A 23,198-nucleotide genomic window follows, 5' to 3' on the forward strand; every position below is an offset into this window, starting at 1 on the left:
CAAATGTAAAAGGTAGAAAAAGATTTTATACAATCATGTGACATTTGTTAAAGATCAAAGACTCCTTCTCATCAATCTTATAAATTTCTTAAGCCATTACTTATTTTAAAACAACCATGGTCTTTTATTTCTATAGATTTTATCATAGATTTTTTATTTTTACATTTGTATGATTCTAATATCACAAATATAGAATCATACAAATGTAAAAATAAAAAATCTATGATAATATAATATATTGTAAATCAATGATCATTTCATTAAGATGGCATATTTTGTATCATGTACAAAATCTATCACAAGTCAAGAAATAATTAAGTTTTTTTTTAACAACATCTATTTCTATCATGGATTGCCTAAAGATATTATATTAGATAGGAGGATTCAATTTGTATCAAGATTTTAAAGAATTCTTTTTAAGATCCTAGAAATAGATATAAAACTATTTTTAGATTTTTATTCTCAAACTAATGGATAAACAAAGCATAAGTCAAATTTTAAAGTAGTATTTGAGATGCACCATCAATTATCAACAAGATATTTGGATAATTCTTTTACAATTAATAAAGTTTTTTATAACAATATAATACATTCTTTTAGTCAACAAACATCTTTCTTTGTTGATTATAGTTGTAATTTATAATTTGATGCTTTTGACTTATCAAAAATTAATAATCATTTAAAAAAAGATTTGGAAAAATTATTTATTTAAGTTACATATAATAATCAAGATATTTCTAAAAAAAACTTAAGAATAACGACAAATGAATATAGATGTCTATTGTACAAAATAATTTCAACTCTATATTGACAATAAAGAATGATTACTTTATTGTAATATCACAATTATTTATCCTTGTATTAATTTGGATTATCATATATTTAGATCATTTTTTATATGTAAATAAATCAATCTAGCCATTTATTGATTATATCTATAGTAGTTTATAAAGATCCATCTTATTTTTTTCGTATCTCTTTTTGAGTCATATAAGATAGTGACTACCTCAAGAAAAAGACAAATGCCACTTCTTCTTATAGAAGTTGAAACAAGACTAGACCATGTCAAAAATCCAAGACCTTTCTAATCCATAGCAATATAAAGCCTTATTACAAAATAAGACAAAACAGACCTAAATCAAAACTAAATAAAATTAAACAAAATAGGATATGAAAGACAAAACTGAGTGAATGGAAAGAAAACAGGACAAAACTGAACAGAAAGATGCAAAACCAAATTTTACTAAGAGAAAGGATTCAAGCCATATTTGACCAAATGTCCCAAAAGACCTTGGCCAATCATATTTATACCTTGTTCTATCACTCTGGATTTTCCAGAATATTCATAGATCGTGGATTCTACTTAAATAACCACCTTAAACTCCTTTTCTAGAAGGTTTTATGATAGGTTCTACCTAGATAACCACCCAAGTTTTTTCTAGAAGATTCTATAGTAGGCCCTATCTAAACAACTCTCCTAAATTCCTTCTAGAATATTTTACAATGGATCCTATCTGATCTACTAATCTAATTTTAATTATAGAAACTTTCATGGTTCTAACTTTCTATCCAAAAATAAATATCTTATCTATAGATTATTACAGAAGTAGATAATAATCAAAAGTATAAGATGAAAGAAGTTTTAGAGTCAAAGCAATGTTAAAATAGATTGAAATATCTTATTTCTTAGCATATATACAATATTAGTAAGTATACATGAAGACCAACAAAGAATCTTGTAAATGTAGCAAAAAAAGTTAAAACTTTTTACCAACAACATCCATCAAAACTAAAATGAAGAGTAAAGCAATTCTTTGGTGTTAAACAAAAGATTTTTAATAGAGATTATAATCTATCTTCTATCTTTCATTAAGAATTCTTTATATTTTGTGATACTAACAAAAAAGAAAATCTACAATTGATAAATTCAACTTAAGAGCCATTATTTGGTGACTTACTAGAAAAGACATTACAATTGTTATAACCTTCAAAAGGACGTAATAAAAATAAAGACCCTTAAGAATGATATATTCTTTTTCAAATAGATGGCAAGATACAATATGTTTGGTATCACAACATTGTAAGAGATTCTTGATTGGTGATTTTATTGGAGGTAGGAATGACTCTTGATGGTCTTATAAATATTTTGCTTGAACAAAATTATGAAGGCCTCAACAATGATCAAATAATAGAGTTGCTTTTCACCTTAGAATGAGTCATTATTGATGATTAAGAAGACTTATTAACTACTTTTAAAGAGAACAACTATCAAAGTATGTAACAAATCTAATTTGTTGCATCTTCGACTTTATCAACGTGTAATCACTACTCCTTATAGAACTCGTCTCGTAAAAGGGGGATAATATTACAAACATATATATTTATTCTAATAATTATTTAGATAATATGAATAGGTAAAAATAAATAAAAATAGATTATTTTTATATTATCTTTTAAAGTAGCTTCTTAGAAACTTCATAGACTTGATTTCATCTTTATACATGTCTATAGGTGATTAATAAATTACAAAATAGGTAAATACGTTAATCATATATTGTATGTATTGACAACTTGTAGTAGAAGTTTAGAATATGGCTTATATAAAGTAAACTTGTCTTGCAAGTAAAGACATGTATTTATCAAGGACATGAATCTCAAAGAAAAAAACCTCAATATACTCTTGTGTCACTTAAAAAGACTAGAAAATTACTTGAAGTTGTTATAATATTAAATTAGAATAGCTATTGTCATAGATAAGATGACTAAAAAGTCTTGAAATAAGACTAAAGACTAAAAATACTTTAACAAGAGTGAAAAAGGCTTCATTCTTACTTCCATATATATTCTTAACACAGAGCTATATAACAATGACTTATAGAACCTTCAAAATGTATTGACTTTGCAAGACACCTATCTTAACTTATAAGGTAAGTTTTCTATATGTGTACCATATAATTAGCTTATTTTATAAGCTATCAATACATGGTTAATTTTTTGATCAAATTTCTAATCTACCAATTAACTATAAATATATATAAAGTCAAAGCAGTATCTATGAAACTCCTAGAAAGATTCTTTAGAAAATATTATGAAATAAATATATTTTTACTTACTTTTTCTTAATCATATAGGTAAATATTAAAGTAAGTATGTATGTCTATGATATTATCTTCCCTTCTAGAGACAAATTCTACAAGAAGCAGTTATCATCTTTTTAAAATCTTACAACTTTTCATCTTGATTTTGATAGATATCATTGATAAAAAGCCTCAACTCGCTTTGTTGTATTTGCAAAATTCTTTGCTGGCTCTTATTTGCATTTATTAATATCATATCTATGCCAATGAATAAGATATTTTAACCTATTTTGGCATCACCTTAAATCTAAGACTTCTTCTACCTTAATTTTTTTTTATTATCCATTTTTATAGGATGAAGTGGCATTTGTTTTTTTCCCAAGATATTCACTATCTTATATGGCTCAAAAAGAGATATGTGGAATATGAGATGAATCTTTATAGGCTCTAGTAGATGTAATTGATAAGCAATAAGATTGATTTATTGACAAATAAGAAAAGATCCAAGCCTATGATAGTCAAACTTGTCATAAAGATGAGTAGTCTTGATATTATGATGGAATAATCATACTTTGTCACCTACATTGAATTGTGCTTGTTCCTTATTATAGGCCTTCATACTTATCTTTTATTCATAGGTATCTACATTTATCTTTTGGGCTTCTTTTAATTACATCTTGATTGTTGTATGTAGCTCTAATAAACGATTTACCAAATCTTTTGTTCTAAGATTATCAACTTTGAAAAAGTCAAAAATATCAAGTTACAGATAATAACCATAATTGGAAAAAAGATGTTTATTGAATAGAAGAATGCACCAAATTATTATATACAAACTTTGCTAATGGAAAAAAAATTGTCCAATTATTTTGATAATAATTAATGGTATGCCTCAAATATTGCTCTAGAACTTGATTTATTTGTTCTTTTTGTCTATCAATTTGAGAATGAAAAGCCAAAGAAAGCTTTATATTCAATTTTAAAATCTTAAAATTAATTCTCTAAAATCTTAATATAAATCAAGTCTTCTTATTTAATATAATATCTTTAGATAATCCATAATAGTAATAGATGTTGTTAAAAAAAACCTTAGCTATTTCTTCACTTATGATAAATTTTGTACATGGTAAAAAATGTACTATTTTGGTAAAATAATCTACTATCACAATTATAAAATTATATAAATATGAGATTAAAAGATCTATAATAAAATCCATAGAAATAGAAGACTATAGTTATTTCAGAATAAGTAATGGCTGAAGAAGTCAATAAGATCAATGATAAGGAATTTTGAATCTTGAAAAAATATTACATAATTGCACAAAGTCTTTAAGTACCTTCTTTATTTGATACCACCAAAAATCTTTAGATATTAATTCCAAAGGCTATTAAATATTCTTACCTATTAGAATGTCTAGAAAGGACATTTTATAAATCTTATTGTTTTCCAACTCTATAGGCGATCTTGAAATCAAATCTTGATAAAGACATACTTCAATAAGCTTGGCAATAATTCAAAATATGTGTCGACATAAAATATTTGACGTTCTTATAATCTATATATATAATAAGTAGATTAAAAGTACCTTTTAGATAATGTCGCTATTCTTGAAATAAATCTACAATTGTAAGAACTTTATCATGGATCTTGTTATCAATTTGGTTGTTGAAAAAAAATTGGAATGAAAAGCTATCATATAAAGCTTATTATTTATTTTTATTTATAATAAAATAATATCCATAACAAAATCTAATGCATTTGTTTCTATATAGAATGCTTTAATAAAATTGACACAATATAAAATTTGTGCAAAAATAAATGCTCTCTTTAAGGCTTCTAAAGATATTTCAATTTCTTTATTCAACTTAAGTTTGTCTTTACATTGCAGGCATGTTAGAAGAATTATAACTTAAAAAAATTTCTCGATAAAAAATCAATAATAATTGAAAAATATCAAAAAATATTATACATATTTAATTATTTTTGGAACCTTTTAATCTATGATAGTCTATATTTTTTGAGGATCCATCAATAATTCTTTGTTGGAAATGATATATCCTAAATAATCAACTTAAGTAGTATGGAATACATACTTTTTCATCTTATCATATAATCTTGCATCTCTAATTTTTTGTAATATACAATAAATATGAAGTTCATGTTTTTTTGTATTTGTATAGTAGATTAAAATGTTGTCTAAATAATAGATAATAAAATCATAAAGAAATTTATAAAAGACATCATTTATACGATGTTGAAAAGTAATTAGTACCTTTGTTAGTACAAGAGATATGACATTATATTCAAAATGTCCATGCTTAATTTGAAAAATAATCTTCTACTCATTTCTATCTTTGATATCATGACTCTATATTCATAATAGTAGATTGTTTCACTAAGATGGCATATTTTTTACCATATACAAAAGCTATTACAAATGAAAAAATGGCTAAGTCTTTTCTTGATAACATCTATTGCTATCATGAATTGCTTAAAGATATTATATTGGATAAAGGAACTGAGTCTGTATCAAGATTTTGGAAAATAATTTTCAAGATTCTAAAAGTAGACATAAAACTATCTTTGACTTTCTATCCTCAAATTGATGGACAAACAGAGCATGTAAATTAAGTTTTAGAGTAGTATTTGAGGTGTACCATCAACTTCCAACAAAATAATTGGATAATTTTTTTTATCATTGATATAATTTGCTTATAATAATATAGTACATTCTTTTATACAATAAATATCTTTCTTTACTAATTATGGTTATCATCTATAATTTGATATTTATAATTTTTTAAAAGTTATTAATCTTGTGGCAAAAGATTTAACAAATTATTTATCTAAGCTACATACAACAATGAAGATGCAATTAAAAGAGGCTCAAAAATAACAAAAGAACAACATAGATGCTTATTGAAAGGAACAACCTCATTTTCAAGTTGGTGATAATGTATGGTTACTTTGTCATAATATTAAAATTATTCAACCTCGTAATAAGTTAGATTATTATAGACTTGGACTATTTCCTATTTATGAATAAGCCAATCTAATTACTTATCAATTATATTTATTAAAATCTATGAAAATCTATCCTATATTTCATGTATCTCTTTTAGAGTATATGAATTCTAGCCACATGGTCCCTATTATAGTTGAAAAATTTTATTTTTTGATACATTGTCTTCTTTGGCAATCATGCCCCTCATTTTGTGATTGTATTACTTTTTTGGACAATATTGAGTAGTGTGCTTAGCTTCTTCATAATATAAGAATAAATCCTTTTCATGATGTTGAATCTTTTCTTGTTTAGTGAGAGATTTAAAACATATCATAGCAATTTGCATTGATTTTGGCCTTAATAAATAAGTTTTTGAAAACTTAAGAGCTATTGTAATTACTTCGCTTGTTCTTCTCTAACCAAATCTTTGTTCTTGATGACTTTCAAATAATCAATTATTATATGAAATGGCTTGAATAATAAATAATTTTAAAGATTTTATTTTTAACATTGTCAATAATAAATCTTTGGCATTATCCTTCAATTCCATATTAAAACTGATTGATTAGGACTTTATCATTCTAGTCCACATTGCAAGCAAGGTTTTAAAATTTAGTAATTTATATGGTAGTTGACCAATATCTTTGTTATAAAGATAAGAGCTTGATCTTTGCTACTTATTTTTAATCAATTTCTCCAAATATAGCCATAAATAATTAAAAGAATAAATTCAAATTATGTAAGAATCACAAATCCATTTACATCAAAGATGCAAATCAAGAGATAATACTTTTAGATAAAAGTGTGCTTATGAACCGAATTTGAGTAAATCCATCAATGTATTAGAAGAGATGTAACTTTAAATAGAGCTTGACTTCTTCCAAAAATCCTTGAAATTTTGATCTTATTCCATTAAACTTATCAAACATATTAATCAATATCTCCATTGTATTTATAGAAACAAAACTTTAGAGAAAAGTGTGAATAAAAAAGATCAGATTTAGTATAAAATATCAATTGCAAAGGTTGCCTAGTAAAGCCAATAGCTCATTTTGTGCCTCTTACTGAAATGACAATGGTGAAAAGATAAGATTTTAAATTTATATTCGTAAGACCTAATTTTTGAATAAGCCACTTATTAATCATAATTGGTTAAGCATCAAAATCTAGCATAACATACAAAGATGTAGTATGAATAGTATTGCCACTAGTACAACTAAAAATCAACATATTATTGTTATTAATTAATCGTACAATTGTTATGACTAAATTTTGATATTTCTAAGCAGATCTAGCTGCAATATCAAATAAAAATACTAATTCTATTTTTAATAGTACTTCACTTGAAGGATTTATATTTGTGGCCTTTGAGTGATCTTCATCAAATATGGTAATAGCTTTAGTTGTAAGCTTTGCTTATAACTTAGTTAAATTCTTCTATATTGAAGGATTTGTAAGTGGTTGAGTTTTATGTAATGATCGCATTGGCACTTTGCCTTCTAATATTTTATCAACAAATTAAAAGATCTTTTTTGATTTCAATGTTGAAGCCAACAAATAAAAACTAAAAAATATAAGTGCATTCAATACTTTGTAAGTCAGAGTATATATTATATTTTTAATACTAATATCTTCATCTTGTATTGAACTTAAAATAAAAGGCTTAGCTACAAATTAATATTTTCAAGACCAAATGATAAAGAAAATTATCCATGAGTATTAGAATCACTACAATTGCTTAGATGGCCAGACAAAGATTTTAGTATTTCATTTGTTGTAAGTACCACATTTTTAGTTGTTGTTTGGATATGTATAGCAGCTGCAATTACCATTTGTTTTGATGCATTGAACATATAATTTTTTAGAGAAGAAGAATTTATTCCATTTCTAAAAGTCACAAGAAATCTCATGATTTGGCTTAATGAGGCCATACTATTAAATCTCTTTTTTAGCTTAGCAATCTTAGTTTTTAATGCCTTTTTCTTATCTAAAGCACACCATTTGTATGAATGTAATATGAAGCAATTATCTTCATTGTGATTAAGCTTACCACAATGAGTACACTTTAATTACTTCTTTTTAGATTTATCTTTTATTTTAGCTATCTCAATTTTTGGCTTAGACTTTTTTATATATAAGGATTTCTTCTTCCTTGAATAATTGAGATTATTCTTTGTATGACTACATTCACTACACCTCCAATAATACATAGTCTTTTTAGGTTGAGTTTTACTAAGCTACTTATGGCAATTGCCATCTTCTTGAGCTTAGACACATCTATCATTCAAGCTACTATGTCAATAGCATCATATTAACAAAGTATTTTATTATATTTTTTAACTTTTACAAATGTTTGTGCCAATATTGTCTTGCAATCATAATTGAAAATAACTCTTGATATGATTAAATCCAAGAGTTTGTTATCAATTTTAGATAAAAAAATCTTAGTAAGTTGGTTGTCAGCAAATACATCCCCTGATTCTATTACAAATTAAGTTAAATGAGTATACATGGTATGTAGAATATTTTCTTTTTTATATCAAAAGTCTTAAATGCATTGCATTTAATCACATCTAAAATCTCTATACTTGTGCTTTAAGTGCTTAATAAATATTTGGAGCAATTCGAATAATAGTAGCTTTCCTATTGTAGATAAAGATGCCTTCATTTTTTAAGCCATAGAAGACAAATTAGTTGGAATATTGATTATGGAATTAGCTATTTCTTTTTCTTTGGTATCTTTTAACAATGTGCCAAATTCTCCTTGGATTAGATCTTCTTCCTTCACCACAAGCATGAAACTTAAAATAATACCTTTTTTAAGAATTGAAATAAGTTCTATGCATATCTCCTAATAATGTTCTACTTCATGCAACTCAAGTGAGAATTCTTCATTCCATTTCTCTTAGGTTTGAAGTGCCTCATGTTCTAAGTGTTGTAAAAAAAGATCAAAGGCATACTATTTATTCAAAGTGAGAGACCTTTGATGCTTCTCCTTCATCCATGATTGAAATTTGAGTGTCTAATTTAGCAAAGAAATGCATCTAATTTTTTTTTGAAAATCTATCTTTTACTATATTACAAGGATTATCTTCCATCTTATAAAATGTGTGCACTTCTAGGACTCAAAGCCTTTGATTAGTATCCAATGCTAAAATAGACTAAAAAATCTTGTTAGTATTCATCCTTAGCTTGAAGTCCTTAATGTGATCTTTATCCAAATAATCTAATGAAGGAAATTGATAATATCAATTCTTCACATGCACCATAAAAAAGACTACTTAGATATGTGCAACTATCTAAAGGCTAAATAGATAACTTGTGCCTACAAAACCATTAAGTCTTTGTAGTTCATTAGCAATCACCTCCGGATCACTACAAGTCCAACATACCTACAAATAGAAGGATCTTGCCAGCCATCAACTCGACTTCATTTCTAAAATATGCCTATCAATACAAACTAGTACAAACACAAAATAAGATAACCATAAAAAACCTTTGAAAATACTAATTACAATTAAGAGAAGGTACTAAAAATAATATCAAGAAATCCACATAAAATCCTCATTACTAACAGTACATAAGCAAAAATCAAAAGTAAATCAAAGCAATTAGCACTTGCTTATAGTTTTTGATTACAAATTACAAAACATGTGATAATAAAAGATAATTGCAATAAAATAAAATAGAAAAAAGTGAAAGAAAATAAAAAATTTAAATAATAAGCAATTGGTATTTAAAAAATGTCACTTCAATATTCCAAATGAACTCCATTCTAAAAATTGAACATGTCAATAGAGTCCTTGGGCACCTCTAATATAAAATGCTTCAAAAATAAACAAATTTAGACTCTATACATACTTAGATTGAGCTTTCAAACTTGACACTTAAAAGTTTGAGATAATGTATTTTTATTATTTATTTATTTATTTTTAAAAAATCCTATAATCATGTAATGGATCTATAACCACTCTAGTCATATGATCATAGAATCTATAATTATGGGATTTTATTACTACAAGTGAGCATTTGACTATGATGCTATAAAAATGTAGTTCTATAATTGTAAAGATATCTTATAATCATTATTGTATTGTAATTGTTTATAATATGTAAAAATTAACTAAAATACATAATATATTTATAAATATTGATGTATATTAGAATAGTTGATAAATTAATTTAAAAAGAGTTACTATAAAAAAAATATTTTAAGATTTATTTATTTTAATTATAGTATTTAAATTATATAGAATTTAGATATTTAATATAAAACTTATAGATTAATTCGAAGCTCAAAGATGAAGATTTAAACCTCTAAGAAGCTTATTTGGAAGGATGAAAGCAAAATAAAGATGGATGAAGGCAAGATGAGAAGGCCTTCATTTCTATTGGTCAAAAGCCATGTCCAATAGATTCTTAGGAGGCTATGTGCGACCATAACAAGGATTTCAATGACTTAAAAAAAGAAAATTTGAGAATCAAAATCAAAGATTATTAAGTTTAGAATTTGAACTATAATTTGTTCTCAAATTTTAGAAGGTTTGGAATTAGGATGATGAAGTTATAGTTGTTTGAAGTTAAGGTGTCTTTTAAGTTATATTATTGCTCTTTTGAAGATACAAAGAGTTGTATAATAGCTTTTGGAGATCAAAAGGTGCAATTGCAAGGCCAATTTTATGACCTATAATTTTTGTAAAAGATTTATTTTGTAAAAGATTTTATGACCTACAATTTTTGTAAAAGATTTATTTTATAAAAGATTTGATTTAACATATAATTTGGACAAAATAGTTTTAATTTTTTAGATTTTTATAACAAAGTAAAAAAATAAAATAAACAAAATAAAAAACTAATCATTGATATATATATATATATATATATATATATATATAATATTTGTTTTTAGGTTAAATTAAAAATATTCATATAAATATTATTATATGAATAGAATATATTCGTATGATTCATTCATTTGTCAATATCAATACTTACATCAATGGTAGACATTAATAATTAGTAAAATCAACAATCATATTAATGTTCGTAAAAGTAGTAATGACATTTGTCTCAATGCTTTGTGATAATGACATTTGTCTCAATGCTAGTTTAAATCCACAACTTCTTTTTTTATTTACATATAATTAGATTCATTTTAAATAAATACAATATTTTTTAATATAAAATATAAAAAAATATTATATATATATATATATATATATAATTAGGAAGTTTAGCTATAAGAGAAAGGAACTAAGATACAAATAAACCTTCTCATTGGCAAAATATGGGAACATAGATGAACAAGAGAATAGATGGATGGCAATGCTAGAGATTGCAAGGTTTTTGTTAATATATATTTATAAATATATATATATATATATATATATATATATATACACAAATAAAGACATAAAAAATTATATATATATTATTTTATATATTTTTTAAATATTTATTATGTATATATATATATATATATATATAAATAGTATGGTGTAGTTATCAAAAAACTATTACTAAAAGATATATAAAAATGTAACCACAAAAATCGAATGATTTTGAATTGTGAATATTTATATTAAAATATTATTAAAACATCACTTAATATAAAAATAATGCAATTATTAAATAATGTGACAGTTTCCTTGATAGCAATGGGATACAAACCCATGTCCTATTCAATTCTTAAGATTCCAAAATTTACCACCCTAAACCACCACTAGCACAAATCCACTTATTTCCACCTTCTAAAATACAACATAAAATACAACATGATGCCATTCAAACACACACTAGTGTAGTGGTAATAGTAATAATTATAATAATAATCACCATCTATATACACATATAATTATAATTTATGTGCCTCTCAAAATTTTTTAAAATCTTATAAAACAAGTATGGTAAATAATTAAATGCTCTCTCCTCCGAAGCTCATTCGAACCTTCCAGATAATTCCGCAGGCGCAGCAGCAGCAGCTTCGAAGTTTACGCCTACGTCGAATATTTGAAAATGAGCCAAAAAAATTGCGGGAGAGGATGTGTAAACCCCCTCTCCGAGACAAGACCAGCGCCTCGAGGGGAATGGAACAATCTGCGTCTTTGTCTCGCCGTAAAATCCACGGCTGAATCTGCGGCACTCAGCAAATATTTTTTCCTCCGATTCCGCGTTGCTTTGTAGAGTATGCTGTGCGTCTTCTTGCTAGCAATCCTCCACTTTTGGATTTTAGTGCAAGAATTTCATGTATTGTAAGGGCCCTGGGACCATGGATAGTCTAAACATCGTGCTTCTGGTAAGAAATTACATGATGACCGTGAAAAAATGCGTTCAGGGCGACGCGGAGAGCCTGGATACGTTTCTTAAGGTCATGAGGGACTTACGAAGATACATCGATGTGAATGACCGCAACATTTATGTGCTTGTGGAACCTGTTGTAAGTCACCGCATGAAGGACCTGTTCACACGCCATCCCCAACACCTGCAATTGATCAGTGGGTTCAATATGTTTCTTCAGCAAGGTTTCGAGATCCCGCTGCCTTTGCAAGAGAAGAATCAGCCTGAGGTGTACTTTCCCGACTGGTACCGGTATGACGAAGGAATTAAGTTCGTGAACAAGGTGATAGCCCTCTCAGCTTCAGATACCTCTCTGCACAAGGAGTTGATGGAATTGATCACTTCGTTTCGACCGGAAAATGCAGGAGCTGTGGTTGATTTGAATAGAAAGGTGGTTGTTCTGCTTGCACAACGCGACGATCTGCTGGAGGGATTTACTCAGTGCTCCTCACCTTGCCTCCCGGAGAACGGGACAAGCCTCGTCTTGCCATCAAACTTAACTACTATCGACAAATGGTCGCTCTGCCTCTAGCAGCGGCGAACAGAAAACTCTCCCAATTGCTGAAGATGACAAAATGTAGTATCACACGAGGTCAATTATCCTTGGCTTATGAAGACGGTCTGGATAAATGTATGGTTCACGTACTGGACGAGCTCTGCAAGATTGATTTTCTGCTATACCTCCCTGTTCAACATGGGCACTTTTGTGACTTTTGCAGGAAGGACATGAAAGGATCAAGTAATAAGTTTACATCTGTTAGTTCAACTCTGGTAGAATTTTAATGCGTGTTCTGTTTGCCAGCACAATTCTATAGGTATACATGCCAGAAGTGCTTGGGTTCTGCATAGATGTTGAAAGACATGACAATTTTCTGGAAATTCACTTGAATTCGTCAGAATAGTTTCAAGGATGTGACTGGGATACAAGACCCATGGAGTTCGTTGGACAGGTTAAACAGATAAAAGTTAGGGCATTTAGAAGAATATAGATTTACTCGGCATATACTCCTCCGCTTTTTGACGAAATTCTCTACTTTAATCGCAATGACCTGATATTCCATGCAGACACAACAATCTGCCATCTTATCCTGTCGCACCAAATGATGCTCCTAGATCCATGGCCTTGATCCATGCTAAATATATCCTATGTCATCAATGAAAAATCCAGGGGTGATTAATATAACGTCAATGACACGACAAAATACTTCCTAATCTTCTGGCCAAAATAGTGGACGATGTCGATGACCATTAAAAAAACTAGAAGTTTATTTATTTATTTTCATTTTTCCATTTGCTTTTCAGAAATTCAATCTGATGGACATGCGGTGGCCATCTGGGAATTGGTGGACCCTACCGCCCACCAATGGGTGCCTCCTCTGACACCCACAGATTCGGGTCATTGTCTAACGCGACATCCACAACCTGGAATTTAGTCGATTGTCACCCACTTAGCCGAAGACGACACTGCAGTTTTCAAGATGCCAATCTGTGAATCCCACAATAAATTCAACAATGTGTACTTCTTACTCGTCTTCACAAGTATTGATGTGATGACCCTCTGGTGCCTGCACCCAGCTCAATTCTGTGTCGTATGAGTGCAGGCTGCAACTTGATGGAAGTGTTGCAGCTACCGTGAAGACGAGTTAGGTGAGCAGTTATGTGCAAGCAAGAGAGAAAGTTTCGTGGTGTCTGCATCCATAGAGTACAGTTTACTGCAGGTGACGACACTTTGGGTCATAACAAGGAGCTGTTGAGACACATCTGACTGAGTGAGTGGACGATAGAAGTGCATGGGTAGACCCGGACAAAAGCATTCAAAAGGTTAGTACTTCTTCCTTGCATGGTTGATCCTCATAAATGCGTTTCTCACATGCGTGACACTGACGACCCTCAATCACAGGACACAACGAAGTAGTCTGGTAAAAGTGAAGTTGCCCCCCCCCCCCCCCACAAAAATCACTCTAACCGGCGTTTCAAACCATCCTGTCTTGATTGTTAAAAGAGAGGAAGCATTCACGAACCAACTAAGTTTTGGTTAAAGTCGTTCGCAGCATTTGACACAACATTTCTCAGTGAGAGATGTCATGAATGATAGCTTAGGAAATACTTGAGCAAATCATTCTGGCTGCGAAGGAACACAATAGACATGAGCGAAATCATGATATCTATCGGGTACAAACATCTGATGGGTCCAGCTGAAGAACCTTGAATCCGCAAAAAGTAATAAAACCAGTAAGACTCGAAAGGCAGATAAAACTAAGCGTGCAGAACGATTAAGACAAAGGAGCCAGAGATCGGAACCTTCAACTGACAAGCAATGAGTCAACATACCACGAAGCAATCAACAACTCCTTTATCAAAATTGGTAACACACTAAATCCGGTTGTAACACTGAATCAGATTCGACACGGAAATAATTGAAGAATTACGTCATTCAATGGATGCCGTCACATTTTTATTTTCAGCTTCTCTTTTCGAACGGAGAACAAAAATTTCTGATGAATAATAAACCGAGCACTGGGCACACAACCTGTTCTGATGTGTCTCAAATATCACTATCTTCGAACTACTACGCACAAAAATGGTTAAATGTGTCAAAAATGAATTAGAAGTGACATTTGCACAATTTTTTACAAATGATTAATCTCCTACATGTAGACAAATAGCTAAGCCCCTCGTTTCGGTGTTGCGTCTAAACCATTCGATAATAATGGGTTCTTCTCTGTGGTTGCCTCCCCAGTCTGCACCTTTGGAGGCATGTTTCCAAAAATGGGTTCTGATCGAAGACTCTCACCCCAATCTCTTCACTGGGTGTGATTCAGTTTCTGTTGTAAGCTAGTCCAGCCTGGTCAATAGACCCGCGAGTGTCCATTACATCGTGAACACGTCGTAAACGTATTGCATGTTGTCAACATGTTCATATTTGTTCGAGAATTGACGACAATATTGAGGAAGACTCCGACGTCCAGGGTTGGTTTTCGCCATTAACAGAGGACAGTCCTCGGAAAAATCTTCTAATGGAGGCAAATCAATGAGATTAATGTCATCAAACCTCATACCGCCCCAGGCTAATTCCACTTCTTCCAGACTGACATATTCGTCCTCAGTAGCGGCTGGAGGAGGAGAAGACTCCCCTGTACAATCAAGGTCCTCATCGTGTGTATCATCAGATTTTGATGCGCTTTTCCGAGGCCTTTCACCAGATGTACCAGAATTCTCTGACTCTGCGAATCTTGAATGCGACCTAGGTGAAAAACTAGTCTCATTCTTAATGCTCCTCAGTTGTGATTCAAGAGATTGTGCCTCTTCTTTTATAGGAAAAGCCACAGGAATGCAAGGCTCCGCAGCTCCTGCAGCAGCGGCTATTTGAATATCTTTCGGAGTACGACATTTTGGAACAGATTGAGGAGGAGAATCGGGGAAATTCAGGACAGCAGAGGGACCTCTCAAACAAACCATGGCAATATCATACGCCCGCGCTGCCATCTCCGCAGTCGGAAATGACCCTAACCAAATCCTCGACCTCTTGTTCGGCTCCCTAATCTCAGAAACCCATTTTCCCCATTGCCGCATGCGAACTCCTCTATACTTCGGACTCGCAAGGTTCTCTTCCCTTTTCAAAGAGAATTGCTGATGCTTCTTCACCAGACACAGATAATGAGGTGCACCTGTCATGACGCTCAACGCACCTCTCTGGGTCCTATTCCTGTCTACCATAATTGTAAAGCAAAATCCCTTCCACCCCCTTCCCAATTCAAACACAATCACACAACCCTGGATTACAAATCTCCGACCCCGATTACTTCTCTAATCTCCGAAACCTTCAATTCCAATTCAAACATCTCTCAGTTCAACTCAGGTCTTTTCAATTCAAGTTCCCACCGAGGGATATGCACAGGGGATGAAGCCCAGAACAACCAACTTATATCGAATCGCAAATACCGTACTTCACACGTCTCGGAATTCACAAGTCACGAACACGATCCAGGAAACTTCTGCTAATCTAACTACGGACCCTCTACAACAAAATTAAGAAACCTTGAGGCAGTGGACGAGTAACAACTCCGTAACTCCCAAATAAGTACCGGTTTATTTCATACGCGAGGACGAGAACTATCCCCCATTGCGGATTCCAGCGACGCACAGGCTCCAGCGTGATCTCTACACGTGATGATTTCAGACAAAGTGACTGTCCAGCTCCATGTTGGATCGGCGAACCTGAACGCGGGGCTGGCTGGTCTTGTCCACAACCGAGTTTCCAGAAAAGGAGGGGATGTTCCACGCAAAGCTCGGGGTGTATCGAAGATTCGAGCTGGGCTCGTCAGTGCAGACGGGAATCTGACGACTTCGCGGGGTCCACGACGAAATTCTCGAAGGACCCAACTGGACGTCGACACATTAACAGCTAAGTGGACGGGAAAAACAGCGGAGATTTTATCGTCCTCGTCACGTCCATTTCCTGGATTCGTGGCCTATGGTGCCGATCCGTTTTCGACGTAAAACTTCCTTCAATCACTTGAAACATTTCTATCTCTATATATATATATATATATATACACATATACAATTGAGAATGAGATTAGAGATTTGATGATATATTACGTCACACCTTTCTGCACGGTAAAATTGTGATTTCTTTACAAACAGTTTTCCATGTTTCGAGGAGCTTTTTACACTATTGAATTCCTCTTAACAATTCTAGCAATGGAGATATGACACCTGGTGTTGTTGCCACTATTTGCCTTTCAATCCAGTTCTGCACCCCTAACATGCATCCAAGTTAGTTTAGTATCCAAGTTGTTACAGTTATCTTTGACCTCAAGAGAAAATAGAACAAAACAATGTGACAAATAAATTAGCCTAAAACTAAGGTAGACAACCCAGTTCCGATCACTTAAGCATTTCAGCATGTATCTAGTACGTGTAAAATTGGAAAACAAATATCTTCATGTAGGAAAATAGAATTCAGGAGGATTCCAAATATTTTCACAAAATTTGGTCCAAAAACAGAATTTATATAAATGTCTTAGCTAAAGATTCTCTTTGACCCATTTCCGACATATATACCAACCTAATATCAACCAATGGTGGATTACAAAACTGAGAATTCAACCTTAACAAAAATATGATGTACGGCATGTAATTATGCTATCACACTTCACCTAATTCCTTGATACTCACGGATGTAAATGTATGGATGAAGCAACAAAAATTCAAACATTTAGTTGTAATCCACCATGTTCAAGTTGTATTTTTGCCACCATTCTTCTTTGTTTCTGCTCATCTTCAAACAATATCTTATATATCTTCCATCTTCTGATCATGCTCCAACAACCCTCTAATTGGCTAATGTATAATGAACTACTACATATGTACAACTCCACTAATGCAAAGTTCATGCATATCACTTCCAAGTAAGATAGCTAATTTGTTGTCAACTACCTCCCATTTCTAACATATATGCCTACCTAATTCTATTAGTCCAGTCACTAGATCTCACATTTTATTGATTGGAAATAAGTTGAGGAGTGGTTAAAATGATGTTAAGTTGTGAATAATAAATAAAATTCATTGTACTTAGAATGGATATGCATGAATTATCAATAGGTGACATCTATTGATTGGTTGGAATAGAATAATAGTATAATTAGGTGCCACACTTCTCTTGATAGCATTAATAGGCGCCACACATCACAGTTTTGTAAAAGATGGATTCTCAATTTTGTAATCCACCACTAATCAAAATTAGGTAAATCTACATGTCCAAAATGGATTGAAGAGAATCTTCAACTAAAATATTTATAAAAATTTCATTTTTAGGCTAAATTGTATGAAAACATTTGAAATCATCCTCATTTCTATTTTTCTACATGTTTGTATTTTATTTTATTTTTACACTTAATATTAATATATTAAAATGCTGATGTTATGAAAAATGGGTCATCTATCTTGTAGTGAATTGTTTACATTGTTCACAATTTAATGTGCCTAGCAGAAATATGCCACCCTATAGATTGGAAATGGGTGGTGGTTGACAATGAGTTGGCTACCTTAGTGTTAGAATTATCACCATGTATGATTGGATCTTTAATGAGAGAAGAAGACTTTGTATTGGGATATGTAAACATAACAAATTTTCAAACTTAATATCCTCATAGTGATATGTTATTCTATTCAAAAGTGTCTTTGTAAATGCTCTTTGAGTACATGACATAAGTAGATTTTTTTCTGCCAAATGTACATCTTTCTACGATTGGTCCCCAAGGATGGAATTCACCAAAAAAAAAAAAAAAAAAAAAAAAAGAAGAGAGAGAGGCTAGATTTCATTATTTATTTAGTTGTGTTCATTGTGGAATATGATTAATAGTGTGTCCAAGGACAGGACACAAGAAATATCTACAGCTACAAAAAGCTTTTGACTAGAAGCAACCAAGACATTTGGTAACAAATGGAGGGCAGATGTGGTAGATTTACCAAACTATTACAGTGGGCATACTGTAAAACAGTGGGAATATGGGGAGTTTGTGGGACACTTGGTATGCAAGGTAATCACATTTACATTGCCCAGTGTGAGCTCACAACTGGGCTTCTAGACATGGGTTCTAATTCCAAGGGGCTTTGTGTAGTGCACCACTTGGGCTTGCCACTTGCACATTAAGCACTCAACGTGCAAAATAATTGAATTTCTTGTTCAACACAAGAAAAAGAAGAAAAACACTTAATTATTCTTCAGTGGGTTTCATGTTTCATTGTACTTACAAACCACTTCCAAAAAGGTTGCACCAAGCTGGAACCAACATTGGAATGATTCCAAGTGCTCTGAAGAAAAAAAATATATATATATATATAGATATATTATGAAATGAATGGCTGTCCATGTTCATCAATTTGGATGACAAATTGCCCATGAAGTCAAGTGCTACTTGCAAAAGCAGCATGTCTTATCAGCTTTTCACGTGTGTGAAAAAAAATTGGGCCCCCATCTACTGTCATGTTGAAAGTACCCAAAAGTAAATTCTTGAAAATAAAATAATAAAATCATCCAAGCGGGGTCGCAAAGCATCTCACCATAAATGTCAGCTTTGGCCCTTTTTCTGCACCACAAGTGGATTCAGAACACGACAAAACGCTGCTGCCACCCTGCCATTTCGTTCACCAGTAAACTCCTCCTCTTTATTCATACATATACATAAAAATATACATACACAGATATCTTCGCACCCGCGCACACTCACACGCAATTACAAAAACGTAGGTTAAATCTAAACATTGAATGAAGATGAGGATCTCGACTAAAAACATAATAATACAGTGATGAATTCGTTTTGATTGTGGTAGATACCATTCCATCCAAGGGAGGGTGCCAAATACGGTCGCGGCGCAGGTCGCCACCACCGGAAGCAGCAGCGCGACTCCGACCCATGTCAGAGAAAAAGCCAAGAATCGTGAGACATATCTTGAAGCCACAGCGCCATTCTTACTTGGTGGGGTGGGGAGGGAAAGCAGAAGGGGCATTCAGTCAGTCTTCTCTGGAGGGTGGGGGATCGAAGCCAACTATGAGTTTGTGGGATGCAGCTCTGACCATTGCGAAGCCCCACTGAGGTCTTTTTGCTGCATCCCTGTTTTGATTTTCCGTAGAAATCCACGGATTGTTGTCACTCAAGCTCAATGGCTCGATTTCCATGAAAGCCGGAACGCCACACAGAACGTCCACATTCCCTGCACTGGGTTGTCTATTAATGCGAGTCGTAATGCAAGTTGGTTTTGACCGCGTCCCATCAGAAAATCGGTTCCCCAAACCTGCAGCAGTTGAGGCCGCATGGGTTTAGAGTGGGGGGAGACGATATCAGGGGAGCGTGTAAGAATTAAATGCCCCTATGCTAGGGAGGAATGGTTGATCGTGTCGTTGCCACAGTTATCAATCGAATCCCGGGGCTAATTGCAGTAGTTGACGACATTTTCGAGCTGCGGATAGAGACATGATTTGCCCCACTTGCAAAGTGTTATGATCCCAATGATCCAGAGTTATCTATTACGCGGCGAAACGTGTCATAACAGCTTGCTTCGTACTGGTTGTGAGTGGGAGGGGCCATCTGCCCACACCTCGCCACCACTGCTCTGGAAAATGCCATCCCTTGGGCCCAGGGCGATAATCTTGGACTGAGGCTAAACTTGGAAAGACTGTTGGCGGTATGAGTATCTAGACAAAAAGGTCAGTTTTGTCACTACTTGACCCCAAACGAGAAGATAGGGTGGCATGTGGGGGGGGGACATCCTCCTTTACGTTGGATCCAACCAAATCTTTGCTGTTTGTGGCGTTCCGTTACAGCTTGGTTCGACGCGGTTGAGACCTTGTTTGTTTCCCTGGCTTTCCACATGTTGCCCCAGAGCACTGGAGGATGAGGGAAGATTCTTTCACCGTGTTGCGCTTGGTTGTCATCATCGAGGCCTTCATATAATTCAGCTGCTGCTGAATCAGTGCTTTCATGAGATGGGTGAGAATTCAACTGCCGAAGGCGTTTGTCTCTTGCTATGTGTCTTGCTCACTCCACCTTGAAAGTTATTATATGGAATTGACCTCGTTCTGGAACAGTTTAAAACCCTGCGCTCGCAGTGAATGTATTTATCGCATTTGTTGACTTGAAGTAGAGCTCTGTCTTCCCTGAGGAGTGTGACTTGAGAAAAGTGCATTTATTAAGAGTCATTCTTGTGCATGAATAAGAAAGGATGAGGGCATACTAATGAAGTGATTTAGGTTGTGAACCTTGCTGGCCCGTCGTTCGTGTACGAACTTGTTTCTGTTCTATTTCAACTCAAACTCTTGAACTTTCTGGCCGTTAGGATCTTGACAATTATGGTTGAGAAAATAGCGGTTTCGTCTCTGCATGCTAAGCGAGGAGGCAATCTGTTAGCATCTCTGAAGCTCAACGCTTACTCCATTGCTAAGAAATCCTCCTCCAAGCTCGTCAAACCAGTATCCTTACATTCTGGGAGCCCGAAAGTGTACAAGGGTGTGCGAAAGCGGACGTGGGGAAAGTGGGTGTCTGAAATCAGAGAACCAAACAAGAGGTCACGCATTTGGCTGGGCTCCTTCCCGACTGCGGAAATGGCAGCCAAAGCTTACGATGCTGCCGCTGTGTGCCTGAGAGGACAATCGGTGAAACTAAATTTCCCAGACTCCCCTCCTCAAGGCGTCCAACGCTGCACCTCCCCGAGAGACGTTCAAGCTGCAGCCGCGGCAGCCGCAGCGGCTTGCATTCTGCCAGCGAGTGCCCTTCCTATGGTCAATCACTCAGTCACTCCATCGTTCGAGAGCACTCCACTCAATTCATTGCATTCGTCCTCAGGGATGAGCTCCGACGATGAAGCAGAAGACATCGACCGGAGTCACCATGTTACAAAATTCTGCTCCCACGTAGACGTTGTGCCTGTGGAGTAATGGATCAAGGCCGAGTTTGGGGACGTGGAAGCAGCTCATGCGGACCCTGACCACTCGTACGTCTTCCCCGAGCTCACAGTCGACCCAGTGTTGGCCACCTTCTACAACGACCAAGTTTGGGCCGAGTACCTGACCACCGAGGCACACGAAGCTGCGGCTTACGAGTCAAGGTTGTGGTGCTTCTGAAGCTCATCTGCATTATTAGGTTAAGTAGTATTCTGGAATTTTGACGCTGTCCGTGGAAGACAGGAAGCGTTTGCCCTCGAACCTGAGGCGCATTTCCATGAGAGCGATCGTGCAAGGGATTAGGTTGGATTGTGGGGGTGTTTTGGACGTTGTTCATGCAACCGGGTGTGTTTGCTCTGTTTCGATGTGGGGGCTTTTCAAAGGTCACCGTAGTATATGAACATCTTTTTGTGCCCAATTTTGGAGATGAGCTTTATCGTTGGTCTAGGCAACAGATCCGCGTGTGTAAACACCTCGCAGTTAAGGCCTATCGAGTAGAAACCAACCTTGCAAGCATAGGGAGTGAAGGGACGTGTACAGCAGTAGACTGAAACTAGCACCACGAGTTTTGTAGTCAGTGGATTTCAGTCAGTAGATTGTTTCCCTCACCACCCTCAAACACACACTGTACATATCAATGATCAGCGTTGTGCAAGAGTACCTTGCCCAATGCTTTATTTTCAAGCTTCACAACTGAACAACTTTGTCAATCTTCGGTCCACTGCAGTCTGTGTCATCTCTCAAAGAGCGCAGCAACTTACATTCCATCAAATCGTGACGTTCACAAAATTTGACTTGGTGAATGGAACGTCTCACGTAGTTGTCGATCTGGGTGCAGCAGGAAAAGACTCTTTGAAAGATTCAGAATGAAGTCAAGCACATAATCAATTCATCTTTTCGCAGTCCTCCATTTCATTTCGAATTCAAGATCTCCATCCTAAGCTTAGGGTCACTTTACTATACAGTGGGAATTGAGGGCAATTCCATGTCAATAAAGAATAAAATCTTCTTGCATCATTGGTAGAGCAGTTGGACCAGCCTTGGCACCTTTGGAAAAGTATTATATATATATATATATAGAAACCTAATCAAGAGGAAAGAAATTCATATTTCAAAAATTTGTTTTCAATCTAGAAATGCAACTCTCAACCGCGTGCCATGCCAAAGTGAGCAGTATTTGGCCTAAATCTTGCACAGTTAGTTATAAGTTAAGTCAGCTAATATGAAGCGGCACTTAGTCGCCATTTTATGATCGTTCCTATCTAGTAAAAAGCATGTTGCTTCGAACACAAAAATACTCTCAAGCCTTACGCGAGTAGTTGCTACCAGTTGCTA

General features: G+C 33.5%; 3 protein-coding genes and 1 long non-coding RNA gene across 4 annotated transcripts; 2 read left to right on the forward strand and 2 right to left on the reverse strand.

The window, feature by feature from the left end:
- Positions 1-12,002: 12,002 nt before the first annotated feature.
- Positions 12,003-13,617, forward strand: LOC149989340 (paired amphipathic helix protein Sin3-like 3). Its single transcript, XM_090249467.1, has 2 exons — positions 12,003-12,273; positions 12,417-13,617. The coding sequence occupies exon 2, from the start codon at positions 12,453-12,455 to the stop codon at positions 12,948-12,950; it is 498 nt and encodes a 165-aa protein (XP_090105593.1). The 5' UTR covers positions 12,003-12,273; positions 12,417-12,452; the 3' UTR covers positions 12,951-13,617.
- A 1,215-nt stretch (positions 13,618-14,832) lies between these two features.
- On the reverse strand, positions 14,833-16,671 carry LOC112280848 (uncharacterized). The gene has a single exon (XM_024516735.1). The coding sequence runs from the start codon at positions 16,133-16,135 to the stop codon at positions 15,290-15,292; it is 846 nt and encodes a 281-aa protein (XP_024372503.1). The 5' UTR covers positions 16,136-16,671; the 3' UTR covers positions 14,833-15,289.
- Positions 16,672-19,251: 2,580 nt separating this feature from the next.
- Positions 19,252-19,927, reverse strand: LOC149989341 (uncharacterized). The gene is made up of 2 exons (XR_016502470.1): positions 19,761-19,927; positions 19,252-19,558 (listed from the first exon to the last, which is right to left on the reverse strand). It is a non-coding gene; the product is annotated as an uncharacterized LOC149989341 (long non-coding RNA).
- On the forward strand, positions 19,917-22,551 carry LOC112280884 (ethylene-responsive transcription factor ERF037). The gene is made up of 2 exons (XM_024516796.3): positions 19,917-20,913; positions 21,260-22,551. Exon 2 carries the CDS (start codon positions 21,273-21,275, stop codon positions 21,855-21,857), a length of 585 nt encoding a protein of 194 aa, XP_024372564.1. The 5' UTR covers positions 19,917-20,913; positions 21,260-21,272; the 3' UTR covers positions 21,858-22,551.
- The last annotated feature ends 647 nt before the right edge of the window (positions 22,552-23,198 follow it).

This window comes from Physcomitrium patens, chromosome 4 (assembly GCF_059467195.1).
Source record: "Physcomitrium patens ecotype Gransden chromosome 4, ASM5946719v1, whole genome shotgun sequence".
Classification (NCBI taxonomy): Eukaryota; Viridiplantae; Streptophyta; class Bryopsida; order Funariales; family Funariaceae; genus Physcomitrium; species Physcomitrium patens.